General features: G+C 45.3%; 1 protein-coding gene across 2 annotated transcripts in view; it reads left to right on the forward strand.

Annotated features, from left to right (window-relative positions):
- PXYLP1 (2-phosphoxylose phosphatase 1) overlaps nt 1-15758 on the forward strand; it is a 62822-nt gene extending 47064 nt beyond the window's left edge. For both annotated transcript variants that reach the window (XM_050777985.1, XM_050777993.1), the window contains 3 exons: nt 599-725; nt 8428-8567; nt 13387-15758. In XM_050777985.1, coding sequence (XP_050633942.1) covers nt 599-725; nt 8428-8567; nt 13387-14324 — 1205 coding nt within the window. In that variant the 3' untranslated portion in view covers nt 14325-15758. The remainder of the gene's footprint in view (nt 1-598; nt 726-8427; nt 8568-13386) is intronic.
- Nucleotides 15759-22799: the final 7041 nt, after the last annotated feature.

Here is a 22799-nt window from a genome sequence, read left to right on the forward strand (position 1 = left end):
TCTTCAGTGAGACAGCAGCAAGGTAGAAAGGTGGCCTAGGCAGGCACTAGCGCAGCACGTTGAGACACTCTGCTTTTCAGGGTAGCCTCTTGGGACTTAGGATGTCCACAGGATGTCCTGCTGGCGTCTTGCCATGGAAGTGAGGCAATTTCTACAAGTTTTGCTTTTCTAAAAGTGTATCAGAGCATAGTGTTGAATCCTTATTGATCTCTTTGTGGCCTCCCTTGTCTTATGAAAGATTTAAAGCAGAAATCGTTGTTTCTAGTATTTCCGTGGATCTCTCCCTAGTCTGTGCCTGTGAGTGAGGCCACATTAGTAGTCATGCCCACATTTCACCAGCCTCCTGTGGTTTCCAGGAGGTCTGGGACATAATCAGCCTACTCACGTTCCTCTGTCCCGCCTTGTACGACTGTTCAGTGGCCCCCATCCGGCATGGCAGCCAGGGCCCCTTCACTGTGGCTCTGCAACCCCATGGTGGCCCCTGCTGCCTCCCGCTCAGATTCCCGGCACGAACATGGCCAGGTCATCCCCTTGGCCCCCTTCTAAAAGGATTGACACCTATTGAGTGATAACCAGACAATGTGCTTCTCTCTCACAGGTCATGCCCCGCATCATTTTAAGCTGGTCTCAGTGCATGTGTTCATTCGCCATGGAGACAGGTACCCACTGTATGTCATTCCCAAGACAAAGCGACCAGAAATTGACTGCACTCTGGTGGCTAACAGGTAAATTGCACTTTTTCTAAAAGTCATTTTCAAGTATCTGTTATATCCTGTAGGATGGAGAATCACAGGATAGGTGAGTGACCTACACTTGGTGAACCATACTGTTTGCAGGAGCCTGGGCTCAGAGCAGTCCTACATGTGAGTGCCATTTTACAGTTGAAAAGACGGAGGCCCACAGAAGCAAGGACACCTGTCTGAAGCAACACAGCAGATATACTGAGCCCAGGCCAGTCTGCGGCTCACCCTCCCACCCTGATGTTTTTCACTTCAATAAACAGTTGGGACACCGTACAGCGAGCACTGAGTTAACAGTCCTCCACCCCAGCTCACCTGCTCCGTTCAGAGCAGTGGGCAAGCCCCTTAGTGCCCTCTGAGCCTCAGCCTCCTACCTCTGAAAGGGGGATCACAAGGCTCCCCCTGCAAGGTTGGGGCAAGGAGTAAGTGAGATGACACAGACAAATGCACGTTAGCAATTGCCGGGCTATATAAATGTAAGAATTATTTTACCCTTCTAATTTTTCACAGGAGTAGAGGCAGCCTGTTCTTGGTTGAAAGCCCTTAGGATGAAAAATATTTGAACAGAGAGTGGAAATTGTATGGAAATGGCATGGCCCTAAAATTAGAGGCATAGTTAGCAATAAAATGTTGGGCTAGACCTCAGCAAATGTGTCTGGAGGCACATAACATTCTAGCAGAGTTTACTGAATGAGGTCGGGAGATGAAGGAAGTGGGGAAGACGTTATTTTGATGGAATGCTTCTGGGGTGCCAGCCTGCCCCGGGAGGGCGAGCCTGGTGAAGTCATGGATTACCTCACTACAGCCAGGGCTGTTTTTTAAAAGTGACACTTGGCAGCTCGTCTTGCAGGGCCCCTGTCACAGTGATGCCAGGACCCTCTAATGGGGCCATTTTTGGCGCTCCCATTTGAAAGATTCAGTTCCTAGGGACCAGGTGGCCTGGCTGCCTCTGCCCTCATTTTCCTTTGCCTAGTTTTATTTTATTGAACATTCTGTATTTTTAGAAGCCACCTTAAATCCTTTGTGTAAAGAGGGTGGAGTATGCATATTTTGTTACTTAATATCATTTAATTAATGTAATCTTTAAAAACAGTAATAGTTGACTCATCATTATAAACAGGTACTTAAGAGGAAGAGTGAGCAGGAACCCCAGTGAAGGGGACCCTCTCTGGGCTGCTGACTCCCCCAGGACTGTGGGATCTGGGTCACCAGCAATACCTGCTGTCCTCCCAGGTGCTACTTCAGCTTTAAAAATTACTAAAGTTGTGACCCCTAAAAGGTGGTGCGCCCTGGAGCATGCCCATTATTCTAGTCTAGTGAAACGGAATACTGGGGCCAGCAGGCGGGGTGCAGTCAGCTGAGCCAAACACTAGCTGGCGGGCCACAAGTTTGTTGCCCCAGGGTTTCCATCCATGATGACACACCCTGTGACTCTCAAAGCCTTTGTAGTAGAAGCTGCCTCTTTGTGAATGCCATGTGCTTTATGAGGAAGGTGCTATTTTAACCCTCATAGTATTACATTTAGCCAGCATTAAGGTTATCAGTTATTTATATGCCATATTTAGTAAATGCTTTTTTGCATTCATAAATATGAATTAAATATGCTTTTCTACATCCAAGGAAGAGAAAACATTCACTTTGATCAGCATTTATTACACAAATTTTAGTTTTATGCTTCTATCATGTGCCAGGTACCAGAAGGTAGTACACAAGCAGGCACCCACATGAAGTGAGGGGGCCAGCCCTGTGATGGTCCAGGGGACAGAACGTTCCCGATGGAGTAAGCAGCAAGTGCAGGGGGCCTGAGGCTGGAAGAACTAGGCAGATGTGAGCCACAATAAGACCAGGGTATGGCTGGGCTGGAGCAGTGAGGGAGGGAGTGGGCTTCTGAGGGGTTGCAGAAGAAAGGCCACTCCTTGGGGCCGCCCTTGCCCTCAGGCCCAGTGCCCAGGACACAGCAGCCCTCCATGAATGGTAGCTGGCACAGGTGGCAGCAGTGGTGGCAGCATTAGAGAAAGAAGAGGAAGAAATGGAAGAAGAGCAAGAAGTAGAAATGGAAGTCATTTGGGTGCCATATTAGGGGGCATGAGCCAGAAGAGGGGCAGCCTGACCCAACCTGGGGCAGGGAGGGGACACGGGGTGGCAGATCAGGGAAGGCCACACAGAGAAAGGGACCAGAGGGTGTGCAGGAGCAAGTCAGACAGCAGCTGGTGCTGAATGGCCCCTTGGGCGGTGAGACCAACCCGTGCAGTGTGAGGTGGTGGATAGCTTGGTACTTTGGGGCCCTCAAAGTTAGTTTCACAGGCTCAAGCGTGGAGTGGAAAACTGGGTGGGAACGAGGTTATCTGAGGCTTTGAATACCCAGCAGGGGAGTGTGTCCAGGCATGAAGGCAGCGAGAGAGCTGGGGAGTGAAAGGGATGAAAAGGTGAAGGTTTCTGACAGCCATAGTGTGGGAGATGAACTTGAAGCTGGTGGCAGCTAGTGGTGGTATTATTAGGATAGTGATCCAGAGAAGAGACTTCACTCGGAGTCAGAATCCACATCCTTAAAATGCCCCACAAGGCCTGAGTGCCCTTCCTCCACCCCTTACCCGCCTGACCTTGCCCTCCGCTCTCTCGTGCTTGCTCACTCTGCTTCAGCCACGATGCTCTTTGCACATTCGGGCACCGTATGCTGCCTCAGGGCCTTTGCACAGACTGGTTTCTGTCTCTGGAAACCTCTTCCCACAGATAGCTTTATGGCCAGTCCTCTTACCTCCTTTAAGTCTTTGCTCAAAGGTCACCTTCTCCATAAAACCTACTCAGAACACTCCAGTTAAAATGACAAGGTGCTCCTCCTTCCACCCTGGTCTCCCACAACCCCCTTAGCCTGCTCTTCTCTTTGCCACAGCATCTGTTACTTTCTAACCCAGACAGACAGACAGACACGCACACACACACACACACACACACACACAGTGTTCACTATGCATTGTCTGTTTCCCCAGGCTAGAATATAACCTCCCTGAGGGCAGATATTTTTATTTGTTTTTGTTCACTGCTCCTGCATCCCAAGTGCCTAGGACAGTGACTGGCATATGAGTGGTGGGATGTGATTAAATGTTCGTTGAATGAATAAATGATGGCAGCTGAAACTCAGAAAGTGGCAGCAGAGATGGAGAGTAGATGGGTCTTAGAGAAGGTTACAAGGTGGGATCAATAGGACTTGGTGGCAGGTTGAACATGGGTATGAAAGACAGGCAGGATGGGGCCCAGGTTTCTGACTGGCTGGTGGTGGGACCCCTCCCTGGAGTTAGAGAACACAGAAGGGAGGTATGGGGGAAAGTTAGTACAGGCATTGGTGCTACATTTGAGCTGTCATGAAACATTCAAGAGATAGTTTCTAGTCAGTAGTAGGCTGTATAATTTTTTTTTTTTTTTTTTGAGATAGAGTCTTGCTCTGTCACTGGGCTGGAGTGCAATGGCGTGATCTCGGCTCGCTGCAACCTCTGCCTCCCAGGTTCAAGTGATTCTCCTGCCTCAGCCTCCTGAGTAGCTGGGACTACAGGCACATGCCACCACGCCCAGCTAATTTTTTTTTTTTTTTTTTTTTTTAAGTAGAGGCGGGGTTTTACCATGTTGGCCAGGATGGTCTCCATCTCTTGACCTCATGATCCACCCTCCTTGGCCTTCCAAAGTGCTGGGATTACAGGTGTGAGCCAGCCTAGCCTATATAATTTTGCAGCTGAGGGGCAATGGTTTGCTGGGAGAGAGAGGTTTAGTTGAGAATCTTCAGCATGTTGATGGCATTTGAAGCTGTGGGCTTATATTACAGACAGAACCTGAGAAGTGAGGGATGGGCCAAAACCAGAGTCCTGGGAAACACCAGCCTGTGGTACTCAGAGAGAAAAACGGATTTCAAGGGGGGCTAGGGATGTTGCAAACAGGGAAAAGTCAGGAGAGCAATGTTATGAGAGCTAAGGAAAGCAGGGCAATGCATCACATCAAGTAAGGCCAAAAGGTCCAGAAAGCTAAAGACTAAGAAAAGTACATTGGGCTTATCTTTCCATAACCTCATGTTATTAATATGTAAGATGATAAATTCTTTAATTGGCATGAATTTTTAAAATCTAGTGTGATTCCAGTTTCCAGCTATGTATGCTCTTTTGGATTGTGTTTTCTGGTAACAGTGTCACTGGTCATCTGCCTCCTCTGCTTGCCTTAACATTCTGTGCAGAACTCAGTCATTGCTGAGGTTTTAAATAAACAATGAATTTTCTCATGGGTGTGTAGATTAGCCTTGGGGTTCAGCCTCAAACTTTGTGGCATATATAGATGTGAATAATGCATATAAAATTGAAAATAAGGACTCCAAAGTGAATGACTTGAAGACTTAAAATAGTAACACTTTTGATTCTTCCAGTTTTCATTATGAAAGAAGATTTTCAATGACCCCACAATAATATGAGTTTTTACTCAATAAAAAGTAATTTTCATGGATATAATTATGTCTGCATTAGTCAGGGTACACCTATTTTATAAGCTTATTTTGTCACACAGGGACTCATCAATGCATTACCTTAAATAACAAGGAAGTTTAGTTCTTCCTCATGTGAAGGTCTGAAATGTGTGTTCCAGATCATGCTAGTCAGCTCCACTTGGTCATTCAGGGCCCCAGGTTTCTCCAGGTTGTTGCTTCTACCATCCCCTGGGGATGGCTACATGGTTGAACCCTGGTTGTGCCATGCCTAAATAATGGCTGGAAGGAAGGAAGAGAATGTGAAGTGGGCATACTCACGATCAGAAAGCCTAAACCCAGAAGTGGCATACATCTTTCCATTCTATTGGCGAATGTGGCTTTACCTCATTTCAGGACCTCAGAAATAGGATCTAACCAAGTTCTTAAGAAGAGAATAGATTTTAGTGTGCAACTAGTACACTAGCCTCAGCCACAGTAGCCTTTAGTTTTTATACAGTCATCCCTTGGTATCCACAGAGGATTGGTTCCAGAATCCTCCTTGGAAACCAGAATCTGAGATGCTCAAGTCCCTATGTAAAATGGTGTTGTATTTACATAGGACCTGCGCGCATTCTCCCATGTACTTTACATCATCTCTACATTACTTATAATACCAAATACAACGTAAATGTTATATAAATAGTTGTTATACTGTGTTTTTTATTTGTATTATTTTTATTGTTGTATTGTTATTATTGGGTTTTTCCAAATATTTTTGGATCCACAGTCGAATCTTCCAATGCAGAATCTGAGGAGATGGAGGGCTGACTATATTTTCATCAAAATCTGAATATTTTAACAAACAGTATGGGAACTTATCGTAATCATTTCTACAGATTATGGAAGGCTTGCTATTTTCATGAAGCATCCAAGGATGGGACACTTCACAGTTGAATTCACTCACATACAATTTTGGAACATCTGCTGTGTGCTAAGCACCCTCTGGGCTCCAGGGATGGAGCAGTGGACCAGGCAGACAGGGCCTGGGTGGTCAGATCCAGGCCCAGGACTTGAGTCACCTGGTCCACTTTCCACTAGAGCCATTTGTTGTCAAATCTTTTTTTTTCTTTTTTTTTTTTTTTTAATGAGACAGGATCTCTCTTTGTCACCTAGGCTGGAGTACAGTGATATGATCACAGCTCACTGCAGCCTCTGCCTGCTGGACTCATGCGATCCTTCTGCTTTAGCCACCTGAGTGGCTGGGACTATAGGCCTGAGCCACCATGCCTGGCTAGTTTTTGTATTTTTTGTAGAGACATGGTCTCACTATGTCTCAAACTCCTGGCCCCAGGCAACCCTCCCACCTCGGCCTCCCAAAATGCTAGGATTACAGGCATGAGCCACTATGCCCGACCTGTTAGCTATTCTTTAAGTGAAGTTTTTCTTCCACGAGTCTTCATCTTTGCATGCCAAAAACAAAAACAAACAAACAACAAAAACAGAACAAAACAAAAATAAAAAACATTGGAATGAATACAGTTAGATATAATTAAGCAGTCAGATGCCCTGAAAAGCTGGGTCATCTCAGCAAACACTTCCAGTTGTGAAATTCCATTTCTAAAATTGGCAGCAAAGCTTTCTCAGATCCTCAAAAAAATCTCCAGCCTGAAATAATGGCCTGGCGCCGAACATTTGACTCTTGTTGATGGATAGCCTTTGTTACGTGGATTACTCTTGGCAGCCTCATTGTCAGTCTGGACATTTTATTTCCCAGTTTGCAAACATTAATGTGCTTTAGTGTCAGGCAAAATAACACACCCTGTTTTTATGGAAAGGCATAACTCCTTTTAGCCATCCAGGGTGATTTATTAGACTATACTACATGTCTGGATTAGCATTCTCTAATTTAAAAACATATTTTTTAAAAGATGGATTTTTTTTAGCTTTATGTTGTTGATAGATAATAAACTCATTTTGGCAGCCATTTTTAAAGCACTTTCGAAGGTAATTGGGCCCTCAGACAGCAGGAGTTTGCCATAAGAACAGTTTATCTTTGCTTCTTTTTATGCTGATTCTTACAGAGTTTAGTCATGAACTACTCTATCTGTCTACTTCTCTTCAGCTGGAAAATGTATATACATTCATAGGCTACTTCATTATTCAAAGAAAAGATGTTTATATTCATAGATCATTTCATTATTCAGGGTAATTGTATATTAGTGACTAGAAAGATTTACCACATATACTTTGTGGCAGAAATATAGATACTCTCAGATCTCATATATAAACTTTTTTTGACATTTATTATCACCCTATATTAAATGAGAAGTTGTATGTCCAAAATGTGGAGTGAATTGTAAGAGATCCTGGTTATTTTACTCAGTTAACAATTTTCCTAAAGGAAGATTTTTCAGAGGTCAGAAAAATTAAGGATTATGGGCGACCTTGGTAAAGGATAGGGTAGATTTTCTAGGAGGAAGGGATAGCTTGTGGAAAGTGGTGGAAGTGTTGAAGAATGAGGTGTGTTGTGTGTTGGAGGAAAGCAGGCCTTTGGCTTGGTAGAGAGGGCCAGTGAGTACGAGGGCGGGGCCAGAACAGAGTGACAGGCTGTGTGTGGCCCCTTCCAGAAGGTGCTGATAGAGAAGGGTAGTGACTGGTCAGGGTTACCTTTTAAATCAATCCTTCTGGCTGTGGAGAAGGCAAGATTATTAGAGGGGCATGCTTAATCAGCAAGAAGACCAAGAAAGAGCCCATTGCCAGCCAGACAAAAGCTGCCTGAGGCCAGAACCCAGGTAGTAGCTGTATGAAGGAGAAGGGGATGGAAAAGCACCAGGAGGAAGAATCTGCAAGACATGGGGAGCAGACAACATGTGCAGGGGCAGGCAATGGAGAGAGTGGGACGACACCCAGTCTAGGCGTGACTGCTGAGTGGGTGTTGGCACCTCCCAGAGAGCGAGCCCGGAAGACGGTGCAGGCTGGGGAGCCGGAAGGTAGACGGCGAAGCTGAATCCCACAGTACTGAGTTCAGCAGAGGTTAGGAACTCCGACCAACCTCACAGAGGGGATTTCATGTGTCAGTGTCAGTGGTCGAGAAATAATGAAATTATAATTGAAAAGTGATTGAGCCGGTACCTGTTATGGTGGGTGCAAAAGGCCACGACACACGTGGGATTTGGCTGGCTGAAGCTGGAAACTGTTTGGACTCCTCTGTAGCACTCTGACCTCTAACTCTCTCTATCGTCTCTCTAGGAAACCGTATCACCCAAAACTGGAAGCTTTCGTTAGTCACATGTCAAAAGGATCCGGAGCCTCTTTCGAAAGCCCCTTGAACTCCTTGCCTCTTTACCCAAATCACCCGCTGTGTGAGATGGGAGAGCTCACCCAGACAGGTATGTGTGACAGCCACGTGCTCGGGGGCTCCCCGACCCGCTCTTCTGCTTGCATACCTTCCGAGCAGTTCTCGGCGCGGTGCTGTGCAGCTCAGAGGGGTAAGCAAGAACTGGCTCTGCAAGGAGCTTGGTCACGAGGGCCTCTAAATAAACATCAGAGTTATCAAAACTAAATAGAACCTTTCTCCTTCGTGCAAAAACAATACGTGTTCATGAAGATAAATTAGGAAAGACAAGTAAAAGGAAGAAAAAATTTAAGCAACCGTAATTCCACCACAGAAATAGGCCCTTAAGAGTAACCCTTCCTCCTGTGCTTATGCGCGTACACATCTTACTAAACACACTATTTCATAACCCACTTTTCCACTCAACACATTTTGGTAATATTTCCCTATGAATAACTGTTTATCCACAACATCATTTGTGATAGCTCCATATTCCTTCACTCTGGATGGGCAATTGATCATTTATTTAACTAATCTCATGTTCTCAGATGTTTCTAACAAAACGTCTAATAGGTTTTCATGTACAAGACCTCAGGGAGGAAAATGCGTGGCACATTTCTCCTGCGCGTGGAGTTTGTTTGGCTGAGCTGAGTCCTCACGGAAGCGCAGCTTTCCCTCTGCAGCCCTAGTCAGACCATGTGCAGTCAGTTCACCGTCAGGGTAGGTTGGTGAGTTAACTGTGGAGTCATCTTTGCTGTGAATAGAGGAACAGGTGGTCCTTCAAGAGGTTTCAGTTTTCTGATTCTTCAGTCTGGAACCTCAGAGGACCTTCGCTTGGTCACCAGCCTTTTTGGGTGAATTGGGAAGACCCATTGGCCACGTTCTGTTTTCATGTTGCATCAGCCTCTTAGGACCTCAGCGGGGATGGGGGGAAGGTCCATGTCCTATAGTTGGCCCTCTTAGGTTTTGCCATTATTATTGGGGGAATGATATTGGGTGACAGAGTGGAGCAAGCTGAAGCCTCTGGAGGACTAGTCATGGATAAGGAGTTGTGTCAAAAGCCTTTGGCAATTAGTTCCACATGCATTACTTTAGAACAAGGGTTTTCATCCTAACAGATCCAACACCCTCTTTGATTACACAATTATTTTGCAGTCTCCCTCAACTATCATGAAGTGAAATTTAAATATAATATAACCAGCCGGGCATGGTGCCTCGCGCCTGTAATCCCAGCACTTTGGGAGGCTGAGGTAGGAGAATCGTTTGAGCCCAAGGGTTTGAGAGCAGCCGGAGCAACATAGTGGAGCCCCATCTCTACAAACAATTTTTTAAAATTAGCCAAGTATGGTGGCACGTGCCTGTAGTCCCAGCTACTCAGGTGCTGAGGTGGGAGGACCACTTGAGCCCAGGGGAGTTCAAGGCTGCAGTGAACCATGACGATCATGCCACTGCACTCCAGCCTGAGTGACAGAGTGAGACCTGTCTCAATGAATGAATGAATGAATGAATGAATGTAATCTTTCTATACAGTTAATTATTTAAAAGTCATACCAGGGTCCCCAGCTATAACAAACAAAAAGAAATTGATTTATTACCTAATTATGTGTCTCACTATAAATGCCTAAGAACAGCTACACTAGAAAATAGAATGAAATCTTCAAATGCTTGTACATAAATGTGACTCTGACAGCTACAAATGCAGATGATTGATGGATGCTGTATTGGTGACTCTAATACCACATGTTAGGACATGGTTTTTCTGAAATTCTGATCAAAACAAAGTGTAGATGTTCCTTAGTTTATATTGTATTTCTGGAAAATTCAGCCAACGTTAATATTATTCAAAAATGGTTTTGTGTTCCAGACACAAAAAAACAGAATTAGATTCTACAGGCTAAAGTACTCAAATATGTTTTGTACATGATGGGGTGTCTTGTGCTGCATTCAAAAGTTTTGTGGGACAGAGACGCGTGTCCTTTCTGGAGACTATCTAGGCCCCAGCCCCCACCCATTAGGTGCCAAGAATGCCCTTCCCCATATTATTGTGATAACTCCACCCCCAAGCCCTGTCTGAAGGCAGTAGCACTCTTGCTGAGAACGGCTGGTTAGACTCTCTGGTTAAAAATAACAGAAACCACTTCAAGCGAAAAAGGGAAATTTATTATAAGGATTCAGGAATGACTCACAGACTCCAAGACCAAGAGTTTGATCAGACCTCTAGAGACTGGAACCAGGAATAAAAAAGCTCTCTTGTCCCTGCTTCTCTCTCTAATTTTTTGCTGTGTCTATCAACAGAATTACAATCCCAGCCACACACACACAGATGAATTTGCAAATCCAAATTCTTGAGAGAGAGAGAATCCTTGAGGTCCTGGGGTTAGCATCCATCAGCCCTGGCTAACAGGTCAGGGTGACTGTGCAGAGAACAGGAGGTGAGGGTGCCAGTCTCTAGATCCAGGAGCTGCTACCTGAGAAGAGGCTGGAGGGTTGGTCCTCACACACCTAATCATTCATTCAGATCTTTCTTCTCCACTCATCTATCATCGTCATTGTTTCTAAATTAGTATTACTCTAGAAATCATTTTTGTAATACTCTGTGCTCCTGTTTCCTCATTCTCTTTTAATGGTCACTTTTATTTCTATTTTAAATATCATGAAAAATGCATGACTGTTGTAAACAGCTTTTGTCCCTGGTGCACTTATGGCAGCCCACAGTAACTATGTAAGATAAGATTGCTCACGAGTGCCTACCCTGTTGAAGATGCTTTGGCAGCTGCTGAGTGTGAGAGGGGTAGCAGGATGAATAGGACCCTCCTGCCTGTCCTAAAGGAGCCTGCAGCTGCAGCAAACAATGCGTGTGGAGACAACTGCCCTTAATGCCGGATACTGCAGGGCCTTAGAGAGTAAACACAGGCCTTGGAGTCAGACCTGTAGCATGGGGAGGAGCCTGTCTTCCCAGTGGCTGGTGGTGAATTCGATGAGGTAGCATGTGTAGAGTGCCTAGTGCAGTGCTGGCATATGAGAGGCTCCCAATAAATGCAGTTGATGTCGTCATGGTCCAGCAGCATATGGGAAGAGGAAGGAATTATTAACTTGACCAGGGAGAAGACGAAGGAAAGAACTACAAAGAAGGTGGTGTTGGAGCCAGACCCTGGGAGGATTTCTCTAGGGAGAGAAAGGGGAACAGTATGAACAAAGCCATGAAGATGCAGGCTATGTTTGGCAAGTATAAGAAGCCCTAAATAGCTAGAACTTAGTATTTCAGCATGAAAATGTAAGGGATTTTAAGAGCATAAAATTAGGACCAGATGGGGCCTTGGGTTTTAGCTCTGCCACTTTTTAACTGTGAATGGTTCAAGGCCTTCATTTCTTCATCTATAAAATAAGGAAAATGGGGATGATAGTAATAATAATCTACCTTCTTCATTGGGTTTTTGTTTTTCTGAGGGTTAAATGAGAAAGCCCTGGCACGCAGTAAGCACTCTAACTTTATGTGGCCCAACCAAATAAAATAGGCCCAGCAGCGAACTAGGGCGAGACACAGAATCTTAATGTTTGTCTCTCATGGTTTGCGTGTTTTTTGCAAAGCGTCTTGGAAATGCCAAAGCCTGTTCCAACCTTTAGTTCCTGGGTTCCTGGGGGAGTTCTGCTCTCAGCCCTCTTCATTCACAGTAGGATGCAGACATCCTTTGTGGGTTTTGCTGAGCTGTTCCCTTTCCCGGGGGAATGTATTTCCCTCTGTCTCACGATTTTCAGCTGAAGTTGTCTCATCTTTGCAGAGGGATGTTTCATACTGTTTGGACATCTGGATAAATGGTGTCACTGGTCTCAGGGCCTGTGTGTAGAACTCATGCCCATGACAGATTGTGTCCTGTTACCTTCTCCTACAGGATGAGAGTGAGCTTGTTTTTGTCTTGGGTTGCCTTCTCCTGCTTAAAGATAAGGCTTTTTCCAGTTTTAAACATTTATTATACTGTGATAGTTCAAAACTCAAACAGTACTAGGAGGTAAACTTTAAATTCTTGCTTCCACCCATGTTCCATCCACCTCATTTTTGTACCTCCATCACCCCCAAGGAACCATTGAGATTAGTTTCTTATACAATGTTCCAAAGTTTCTTTATGCAAAACTCAGGCAACTGCAAATACATATTCTTATTTTTCCCTCTCTTTCGTTTTAAAGGAGCATAATCAACATACTGCTCTACACTTGGCTTTTTTCAAGTATTCTGTCTGGGTGTCAGGAGATTCTTCCATATCATACAGAGAGTGCATGTGTGTTGACGAGTCTGTAAAGCCCTCAGGATCAGGCAGAACGTACCCAGCAGGTTATCAGAGAACATTCGGTTGGCAGGCTGGGGAGGATGGGGTCATGGAGGGGACTCCCCAGCAGTGAGGAGACAGCAGCAAGCAGGGAATCTGCGGTCAGCCTTCGCCTGAGCCGTTTCCCTGAGCACTCCCTGCACACGGAGGAAAGCTGGACAGGAGGGAAAAACCTCTCCTTAGGCCCTTGCAATTACAGATATCCCCTGGCTGGGCGACTCCTAACCCTGAGACCCACCAGTCACAACACTCTCCCCAGGGAAGAGGCCGGTCTGGAGGACAGGTGCGAGGCAGATGGTCCAAAGGCCGTGGTTCCCAAGGCCAGGGCCCCACTCTGCTCATCCTTCATGGATACCCCCAAGAGGCTCCCTTCACAAGCTGTTGTGAACTGGAGCTTGTAACTTCCACACCATGGGGAAACAGGCTGGATGCCACTCTCTTGCACTACACTCTGCCCTAAAACACTCCAGAGCTGGACACGGACTCCACCTCCCCTTGCTGTTTCTTTTGCTCAGCTGGAAGTAAGGAAAGCTTTGTGTGCTTGTGTTTCAGGAGTCGTGCAGCATTTGCAGAACGGCCAGCTGCTGAGGGACATCTATCTAAAGAAACACAAACTCCTGCCCAATGATTGGTCTGCAGACCAGCTGTATTTAGAGACCACTGGGAAAAGTCGGACCCTACAAAGTGGGCTGGCCCTGCTTTATGGCTTTCTCCCAGATTTTGACTGGAAGAAGATTTATTTCAGGCACCAGCCAAGTGCGCTGTTCTGCTCTGGAACCTGCTATTGCCCGGTAAGAAACCAGTATCTGGAAAAGGAGCAGCGTCGTCAGTACCTCCTACGTTTGAAAAACAGCCAGCTGGAGAAGACCTATGGGGAGATGGCCAAGATCGTGGACGTCCCCACCAAGCAGCTTCGAGCTGCCAACCCCATAGACTCCATGCTCTGCCACCTCTGCCACAATGTCAGCTTTCCCTGTACCAGAAATGGCTGTGTTGACATGGAGCACTTCAAGGTAATTAAGACCCATCAGATCGAGGATGAAAGGGAGAGACGGGAGAAGAAATTGTACCTTGGGTATTCTCTCCTGGGTGCCCACCCCATCCTGAACCAAACCATCGGCCGGATGCAGCGTGCCACCGAGGGCAGGAAAGAAGAGCTCTTTGCCCTCTACTCTGCTCATGATGTCACTCTGTCACCAGTTCTCAGTGCCTTGGGCCTTTCAGAAGCCAGATTCCCAAGGTTTGCAGCCAGGTTGATCTTTGAGCTTTGGCAAGACAGAGAAAAGCCCAATGAACATTCCGTCCGGATTCTTTACAATGGCGTCGATGTCACATTCCACACCTCTTTCTGCCAAGACCACCACAAGCGTTCTCCCAAGCCCATGTGCCCGCTGGAAAACTTGGTCCGCTTTGTCAAAAGGGACATGTTTGTAGCCCTGGGTGGCAGTAGTACAAATTATTATGATGCATGTCACAGGGAAGGATTCTAAAAGGTGTGCAGTACAGCAGCATTGAATCTGTGCCAATACAGGGCACTGGGAAAAGTCCACTTCTAGTTCTGTCTGTTGCTAAGGGTAGAAAATTATTGCTTTTTAAAGGCTAAATATTGTTTGTGGGAACCACAGATGGTTGGGGTTGAACAGTAAGCACGTTGCTGTAATGTGGTATGTGAATTTCTTGGTATAAAATGGCCAGTTCATAGAGGAATAGAAGGTATTTTGTCACAGCCAGACTTTGCTTAGAATGCCAGAATAATATAGTTCAAGACCCGAAGTCACCAATCCAAGTTTGCACTCTTCTGGCCTGCCCCATGGTACTATGTGATGGAACCAGCACACCTCAGCCAAAAATTTTTTAATCTTAGACATTTTTACCTTGCCCTTTCTAAGAATTTCTTAAAGTGATTTATCTAAAATAGGGGTTGCAAACTTTTTCTGTAAAGGGCCAGATTGTAACTATTTCAGACTATGTGGACCAAAAAGCCACATACAGTCTCTGTCATAACTACTCAACTCTGTTCCTGAAGCAGGAAAGCAACCACAGACAGTATGTAAAGGAATATGTGTAGCTGGGTTCCCAGGCCAGACAAAACAGATGGTGGCCAGATTTGGCTCCTGGGCTGTAGTTTGCTAACCCCTGATCTAAAAAATAGGCTATACTACAATTGCACTTCCAGCACTTTGAGAACGGGTTGAATACCAAGAATTATTCAATGGTTCCTCCAGTAACTTCTGCTAGAAACACAGAATTTGGTCTGTATCTGACACTAGAACAAAACTTGAGGGCAAATAAACATTGAATTAGAATGAATCATAGAAAACTGATTAGAAGAATACTTGATGTTCATGATGATTGTGGTACAAGATAGTTTTAAGTATGTTCTAAATATTTGCTGTAGTCTATTTGCTGTATATGCTGAAATTTTTGTATGCCATTTAGTATTTTTATAGTTTAGGAAAATATTTTCTAAGACGAGTTTTAGATGACTCTTATTCCTGATGTAATATTCAGTGTACTGTACCTGCTTGGTGGTTAGAAGGAGGCTAGAAGATGAATTCAGGCACTTTCTTCCAATAAAGCTAATTATGGCTCATTCCCTTTGACAAGCCGTAGAATTGGGTTCGTTTTTAAACTATTTTCATCAGTTTCAAATGGTAAATTCTGATTGATTTTTAAATACGTTTTTGGAAGAACTTTGCTATTCGATAGTTTACAGATCTTTATAAGGTGTTTTATATATTAGAAGCAATTATGATTACATCTGTGATTTCTGAACTAATGGTGCTAATTCAGAGATATGGGAAGTGCAAGTGAGATTCTCTGGCGTCATTGGCATTCCAACATTTTCTCTTTGTTTTTGTCCAGTGTTGCATTTGAATATGTCTGTTTCTATAAATAAATTTTTGAAGAATACCTATACTATACAACTCACGGTGTACCTGTAAGTCACTCGAGTTATTTTCAAGTGAGAGCCAGTATTTTATTTTTCCCCCTTCATTCAGATGTCATGCAGAGAACCAGTATTTTACAATTTTATTTTAACTGCTTCACTTATTGCTGAAAGTTGTGTTATCTCTCAAGTATTCGAAGACTAAATGTGTTTTTTTTTCTTCCCACTCACAATATATCTGAATTAGAACTGCTAAACACAGCTTGAAGATTTAAAAATAAGTGACTCAGAAGATTTTTTAAAAAAATCAATTGATAGTATCTGTTGGTAAAAGTAAATATTGTGGCTAAGAGTCAACATCAGAAGTGTAGATAAAAGTTTTGTCTTCTAAGACACTGGTACGCACAGCATTAAAATATCTTCCTCACTATCAAGTTCCGAGACACTTCATTCCATTACAAACACTAAGCACAGAGGTGAGATCAGCGGACACAGTCATAGTCCTTGGTTTCTGGGCAGTGGTCTAATGACTTAATTCATGACAGGCCTGGGTGTATACATGCATAATTTAGCTTCCTTGTTTTTATGATTAATACATGCCCACTAGAAAATAACCAATACTGAAAAACAACTTCAGAAGTGACGTTCTCATCTAATCCTGCCTCCAGAGGTAACGTTGTGAGCTGTCTGACAGACATTCTTCTGGAAAAGTTCCATGCAGATTCAGAAATATATGTAGTTTTTAATAGGAACTAGATCATTTTATATATATGTAAATATAATATATGTGTGTGTGTGACTTGTTTCCCTTAAAAATATTTTTCCTTTAAAAATATTTTTTATTGGCCAGGTGCGGTGGCTCACACCTGTATTCCCAGCACTTTGGGAGGCCGAGGCGGGCGGATCACGAGGTCAGGAGATGGAGACCATCCTGGCTAACACAGTGAAACCCCATGGCTACTAAAATTAGCCAGGCATGGTGGCAGGCACCTGTAGTCCCAGCTACTCGGGAGACTGAGGCAGGACAACGGCGTGAACGCGGGAGGTGGAGCTTGCAGTGAGCTGAGATTGTGCCACTGCACTCCAGCCTGGGCGACAGAGCGAGATTCCGTCTCAAAAAAAAAAAAAATGTATTAACTTGTGTCTTTTAATAGTATGTCTTAGAAGTATTTCTCACTAACTTGCCTCCCTTAACAGTATGTCTTAAAGATATTTCCATGTTAAGATGATAGATGATTGATTGATTGTGTATAAATGTAGATGACTATAACCACTGAATAATATTTCATGGTACAGATTAGACATATTTTTTAAATCTCATTAAAAATCCATGAAACTTAAAACCAAGGTACTAAAAACAGGACTACAAGCTTTACACAGAACAAAGTGGAGACTTCTTCATTGTGGCTTCAGGTATTTATTGATATAAGTTTTTTGTTTTTGTTTTTGTTTTTGTTTTGAGATGGAGTTTCACTCTTGTTGCCCAGGCTGGAGTGCAGTGGCATGATCTTGACTCACTGCAACCTCCGCCTCCCAGGTTCAAGCGATTCTCCTGGGTCAGCCTCCTGAGTGGCTGGGATTACAGGTGTGCGCCACCACGCCCAGCTAATTTTGTATTTTTAGTAGAGATGGGGCGTCTCCATGTTGGTCAGACTGGTTTTGAACTCCCACCCGCCTCTGCCTTCCATAGTGCTGGGATTACATGCATGAGCCACTGTGCCCAGCCTGGTGTAAGTATATTCTTTCTCTGACTTCGCTTTAAATGAAATTAAGGAACTTAATCTAATATTGCTATTAAGCCTATTTGAGGGTTTTCATAGCCATAGCAGAATTAGACTTTCTGGAAGATTTAGGTGATTCCTTTTTCCAGAAGTCTTAAGGACTGATTAGAGAGAGGCAGAGATACATGCTTCCGTTTCTCTGAATCTCTGGGAAGCCTTCTGAACAGATTTAGCAGCCCGGACAAGGGTGGGTGTGCCCCTATGTGTTTAAACACAACCACAAGTAGCAGAAAATAGCTGGCGTTTATGTTGCAGTTGTGGCTTTAACAGCAGCCAGCACAGAGCTCTGGCCTAAACACCAGTTAACTCCCATTGCCTAAGGCCACTGAACTGAAGGTTTGGGTTGTCCCCCTGTATTTGTGCCTGCCCAGCAGCCAGCTCAGATGAGTAATAGCTTCTGCTGAAGAGGAAGCGGCTGAACGCATCAGAGCAGCTGGGCAGGCCTTCTCGAAGCCCGACTGCCAGCGGAGACTGGCTCTGATGAGGAGAAGGCATCCCTGAGGGCCAGCTCAGCTCCTGAGAGCTACAGAGCCCCTCAGCAGAGGGATGGCCTGAGGCCTGCCTTCCGGACAACTTTGTCAGCAGTAAAGTTGCCATGTAGTGCCAACTACATGGGTTCCATAAGTGTTTCTTCATCAGTCTTCACAACATTCTGAGGAAAGTCCTAGTTCCCTAATGTGAATGAGGAAAACAGGCAGCGGCTGGGGGGGCCGGCAGGGGTTGAAGTCACTTTTTCAAAGGAAGAGTCAGAGCTGAGTCTAACTCATGTTCACACGATACCAGTGAACTGAAGAGCACTTAACAGCCGAGCACGGTGGCTCATGCCTGTCATCCCAGCACATTGACAGGCCGAGGCGGGAGGACTGCTTGAGCCCAGGAATTTGAGATGAGCCTGGGTAACATAGAGAGACCCTATCTCTACAAAAAATTTTAAAAATTAGCTGGGAGTGGTGGCACATGCCTGTGGTCCCAGCTCCTTGGGAGGCTGAGATGGAAGGACTGTTTAAACCCACGGCAGTTGAGGCTGCATTGACCCGTGATTGTGCCATTGCACTCCATGTGGGTGACAGAGTAAGACCCTGTCTCAAAACAAACAAAAAACCAAAAACCACCATATGAGATACCATGGGAACATTTACACCATTTCATTAATCTTCACAGTAGTCCTACCAGATACTATATTTGCTGGCAAATATCGATGAATAATATAATGGGGTTAAAGCAGTTCTACATTTAAATCTAAACGGTTAGGGGAATATTCCAACTCTGCCTCTAACCATCTGTGGATTGCTCTTAAGAAAACTTACAATGTAAAATGTATCTTTGCAGCAGTTACATTACATTCAACCACTAGGGGGCAGCATCAACACAATTTTTCAGTCTTCCATCTGTAAAGGAAGCAGGGTAGTTTGAGGGTGTTTTAACAGATTGAGCAGCTGTCCAGGTCTGCCTGGCACTGAGTAGTTTCCCAGGATGAGGGGCTTTCAGTGCTTAAAAAACAGGAAAGTCCCAGGCAAACTGGAACAAGTTGGTTACCCTGGTGTTATACGTTGAGACGGTAGTGAGAAACTACTGTCATTCCCACTTTTACAGAAAAGGAAACCACAGGAGTAGTTGGTCTGAGGCTCCACATGGCTGCTGGTGTGCAGCAGAGCTGGGACTCCCGCTGTGCCCATTTCACACGCAGGACCATGCTCTTAAGCAGGGTATATGATAATGCCTCCTGAACCATTTAGGACTGCCTTTGGTTCCGTGCTACCGAAACCTGATGACAGTGGCCTAAGCAATAAAGCCTTTCACTCTCGCCCGTGGCACCACGATGTCATCAGGAACCCAGACTCCCGTTCGCCTCGCACTGGCCAGAGCGGGGCCCCTTGGCTTCCTCCGCTGTAAAGGAGTCTAGGAAAGTGAGGATCTTTATTGGGCACAATGCTGTCCCAAACAAGCTCAGCCTCCTTTTACTTGAGAAAAAAGGGGAAGTGGTATTGGGTAGAGAACTAGCAGTGACTACCACACTCTCCAAAGCCACCTTTATACCGAAGGTGTGGATGCTGCGCCACCCAGATCCCCCACTTCAGGACTTCTTCCCCCAGTTGCTGGTGGTGCTCGGCTGTCAGTGCTTTCAGGGCACTGCTCTGGAGCAGAGAGCCATCTGCTGAAGGACGTGCTCCTTCCCAGGGCAGCCACATCCAATGATTGGTCAGAATAGGGATTGGAAGGCCCAGGGACAACCTGAGGGGCCATCCCAGCTTCAGAGCTCCTTTGGGGTCAGCCAAGGCCTTGTGACTGCAACACAGCCCAACTTCTGCCTCATCCAGCATCCTTCACAGTGTTGAGAGCACTCCCCAGCAACCCCCTGCACCCACATCTGTCTCAGAATCTGCCTCCTGGGAACTGACCTCAATGGAAGGCAAGCAAATCCTAGAGGCTAAGGTCTCTGCTAGCATGGGCAGGAAAGCTGGACTTATTTCTAGAAAAGGGATAAGTGTCTATTGATGACCAATAGATCTTTTCTCACTGCCTTCGAGAGGCTTACCATTTTATTACAGAAGCTAAGTATGCACATATGAAGCAGTAGGAAAAATTTGATTTCAGACAATCCAAAGCTAATTACAGAGGGCTGTGACACCAAGACTTACCATTTGTTAAACATGTACCATGGGCTGGACACTAGGCTGAGCATTCAACTAACATAGTCTGTGCATCTCACAGTATGAGCGAGCACCTGAAGAAGGCATTTATTATCCCCATTTCACTAGTAAGGAAAGCTCTGAGCTCTGAGGCTCGGACGTAGTCATGTATGTAAGATCACACAGTCAATAGTAAGTGGCCAACTCAGGACTGGAATGTGGATTATCCTAGACTATAAAGCTCTTCCAGGTCCCTCTAGCTTGGTACCTCTCCCTGCACCCCCTATTCCATTACAACCACACAAGAGAATAAGTGAACTTGACACTTGGGCTACAGTCAAGAGTCTACTCTGCTCAAGAGGATGATCCCCTTCTCGCATCTCTATATGGATATTTATATTTCTAGCTCCTTTTGTTTCTTTTCCCATTTTTTCCTAATGTAGCTTTTCCAAGAAAATAGAATCTTCTTATAATAGATTGTCTAAGCCTGGGCTCCCTTGAAGCAGAGTGTGAGGGAAAAAAAAAAAAAAGCTTAAATGTAGGTAGTTTGTTAAGTTTGTAGGGGATGTGGTCCCAAAGAGGCAGGAGCGAAAGAGGGGACAGAAGGGGAAGGAGGGAAAGCCAATGTAAGGATGCATAAGGAGGTAACCGGGTCCTCTATCCCACAGGACCTCCTAAGAAGGCTTGGGAAAGACATCTCAGAAGTGTTCACTTGTGGGAAACATTTATCCATTGGCTCCCATCTACAGCTGCCTTCCCTGCTCTGCTGAGTTGCACGTGCACTACTGCCCAGCAGGAGGGTGCCCTGTACACCATGTACATGCCCTGTACACCATAGCATCAGAGAAACCCCAGGGCAGGAAGCAAGAGAATCTCTCTCTCTCTCTCTTCCTCCTTCCCTCCCTCCCTCCCCACCCCCATGTGTGGACACAGTAAGAAGGTGGCTATCTGCAAGCCAGGAAGAGAGCCCTCACTAGCAATTGAAAGTGCTGTCTCCCTGACCATGGACTTCTCAGCCTCCAGACCTGTGAGAAATAAATGTCTGTTATTTAAGGCAAAAAAGAGAGAGAAATCAGTGACTGGAAAAAGACTAAGAGGGTTGGAAGTGGAGCACGAGACGCATTTTATGTGCAGGATGGGCCAGCACTTGCTGAGCATTTCAATGCCCAAAGACAGGCGGTGTGCTTTTTATGTAGAGCTTTGTTTCATCTTACAGTAACCTGTGACTTAGAGAGTATTATCCTTTTTTTTTTTTTTTTTTTTTTTTTGAGACAAGGTCTCACCCTTGTCATCCAGGCAGGAGTACAGTGGCAGTAATAGCTCACTGCAGCCTCAAGCTCCTGGGCTCAAGCAATCCTCCCACCTTAGCCTCCCGAGTAGCTGGGATTGCAGGCACGAGCCACCACACTCAGCTAATTTTCATATATGTGTGTGTGTGTGTGTGTGTGTGTGTGTGTGTGTGTGTGTGTATGAGATGGGGTCTTGCTGTGTTGCTCAGGCTGGTCTCAAACTTCTGGGCTCAAGCAATCTGCCTGCCTCAGCCTCCCACAGTGCTGGTATTACAGGCATGAGCCACCCTGCCCAGCCTATCATCCCCATTTTTAAGACAGGGAAAGAAACTGAGAGTAGAGGTCACTTGCCAAGGCCTCTCAGCCAGGAAGTGGCAGAACTGGGAGGCAAACCAATGTGACTCAAGCCCTTACTTATAGTCATTATATCATTATATTAAACATTCCTCACAGGGGTCTACAGAAAGCATGTGTGATGGCTTACCAATACATACTAAATATTTCGCTCTGGCATGTATAGATTGTACATTCATGACAGCATAAATCAAATTAAAAACCCTTCCTTGGCCCTCCACAGCCTTCTAGATAAAATCCAGGCTCCCTAAGGTAACCCATGAGGCCCTCCAGGGTCTGGTTCCCACCTACGTCTCCAGCTTTATTACTTGCAGTAAGTATAAGGATGAACGGTGTGTACATGGACTGCAGTTGTTGACGGATTTTCTGCATGTCTGGAAGACAGAAAAAGAGTCTTGGCATCATGGTAGGGGTGTGAGACTGACAGGATCTCTGAGAGGACAGTCGCTTCCAGAGAACTTCAGAAGCCAGTGATTTCTCAGTCCTCCGCTCTCCTCCCCTTCCGCATCTGTGGTCTCGAGTGTGATCACCTAGAAAAAGAGCTTTGGAACCATACAGACTGAGCTCAAATACAGTTCTCTACCACTTCGCAGGTGTGGAGCCTCAGGCAAGGTACCTAGGCTCCTACAATCCCTAAACCAGGGATGATGACTCCCGCAGAGTGTATGTGAAGCTCCAGACACATGGACCATCTCCACCTGGCACAAGTCATTATTTCTCACCAATGACTCTCTCCATTGCTCTGAGACACCAAAACCAGTTAGAACCAGAATGATCAGCCCTGCCCACATTTTTTTAAAATGTGAAAGATGAAAGGCCCGCATTTCTTGTTCTGATAACTTCCTGCCATGTGAAGTCTCCTCAAGGACGGTCTTTCACTGCATGCAGCTTCACAATCACCTCCTCAAGCAGAAGACTGAACCATGACTCCTTTTTAGAAGCTCTCCGGGTAGGGAGGACATATCCACATGCAGGACAGAACCTTGCTTCTCAAATTCAAGAAAAAACAGTAACTAATCTA

This window comes from Macaca thibetana, chromosome 2 (genome assembly GCF_024542745.1).
Source record: "Macaca thibetana thibetana isolate TM-01 chromosome 2, ASM2454274v1, whole genome shotgun sequence".
Classification (NCBI taxonomy): Eukaryota; Metazoa; Chordata; class Mammalia; order Primates; family Cercopithecidae; genus Macaca; species Macaca thibetana.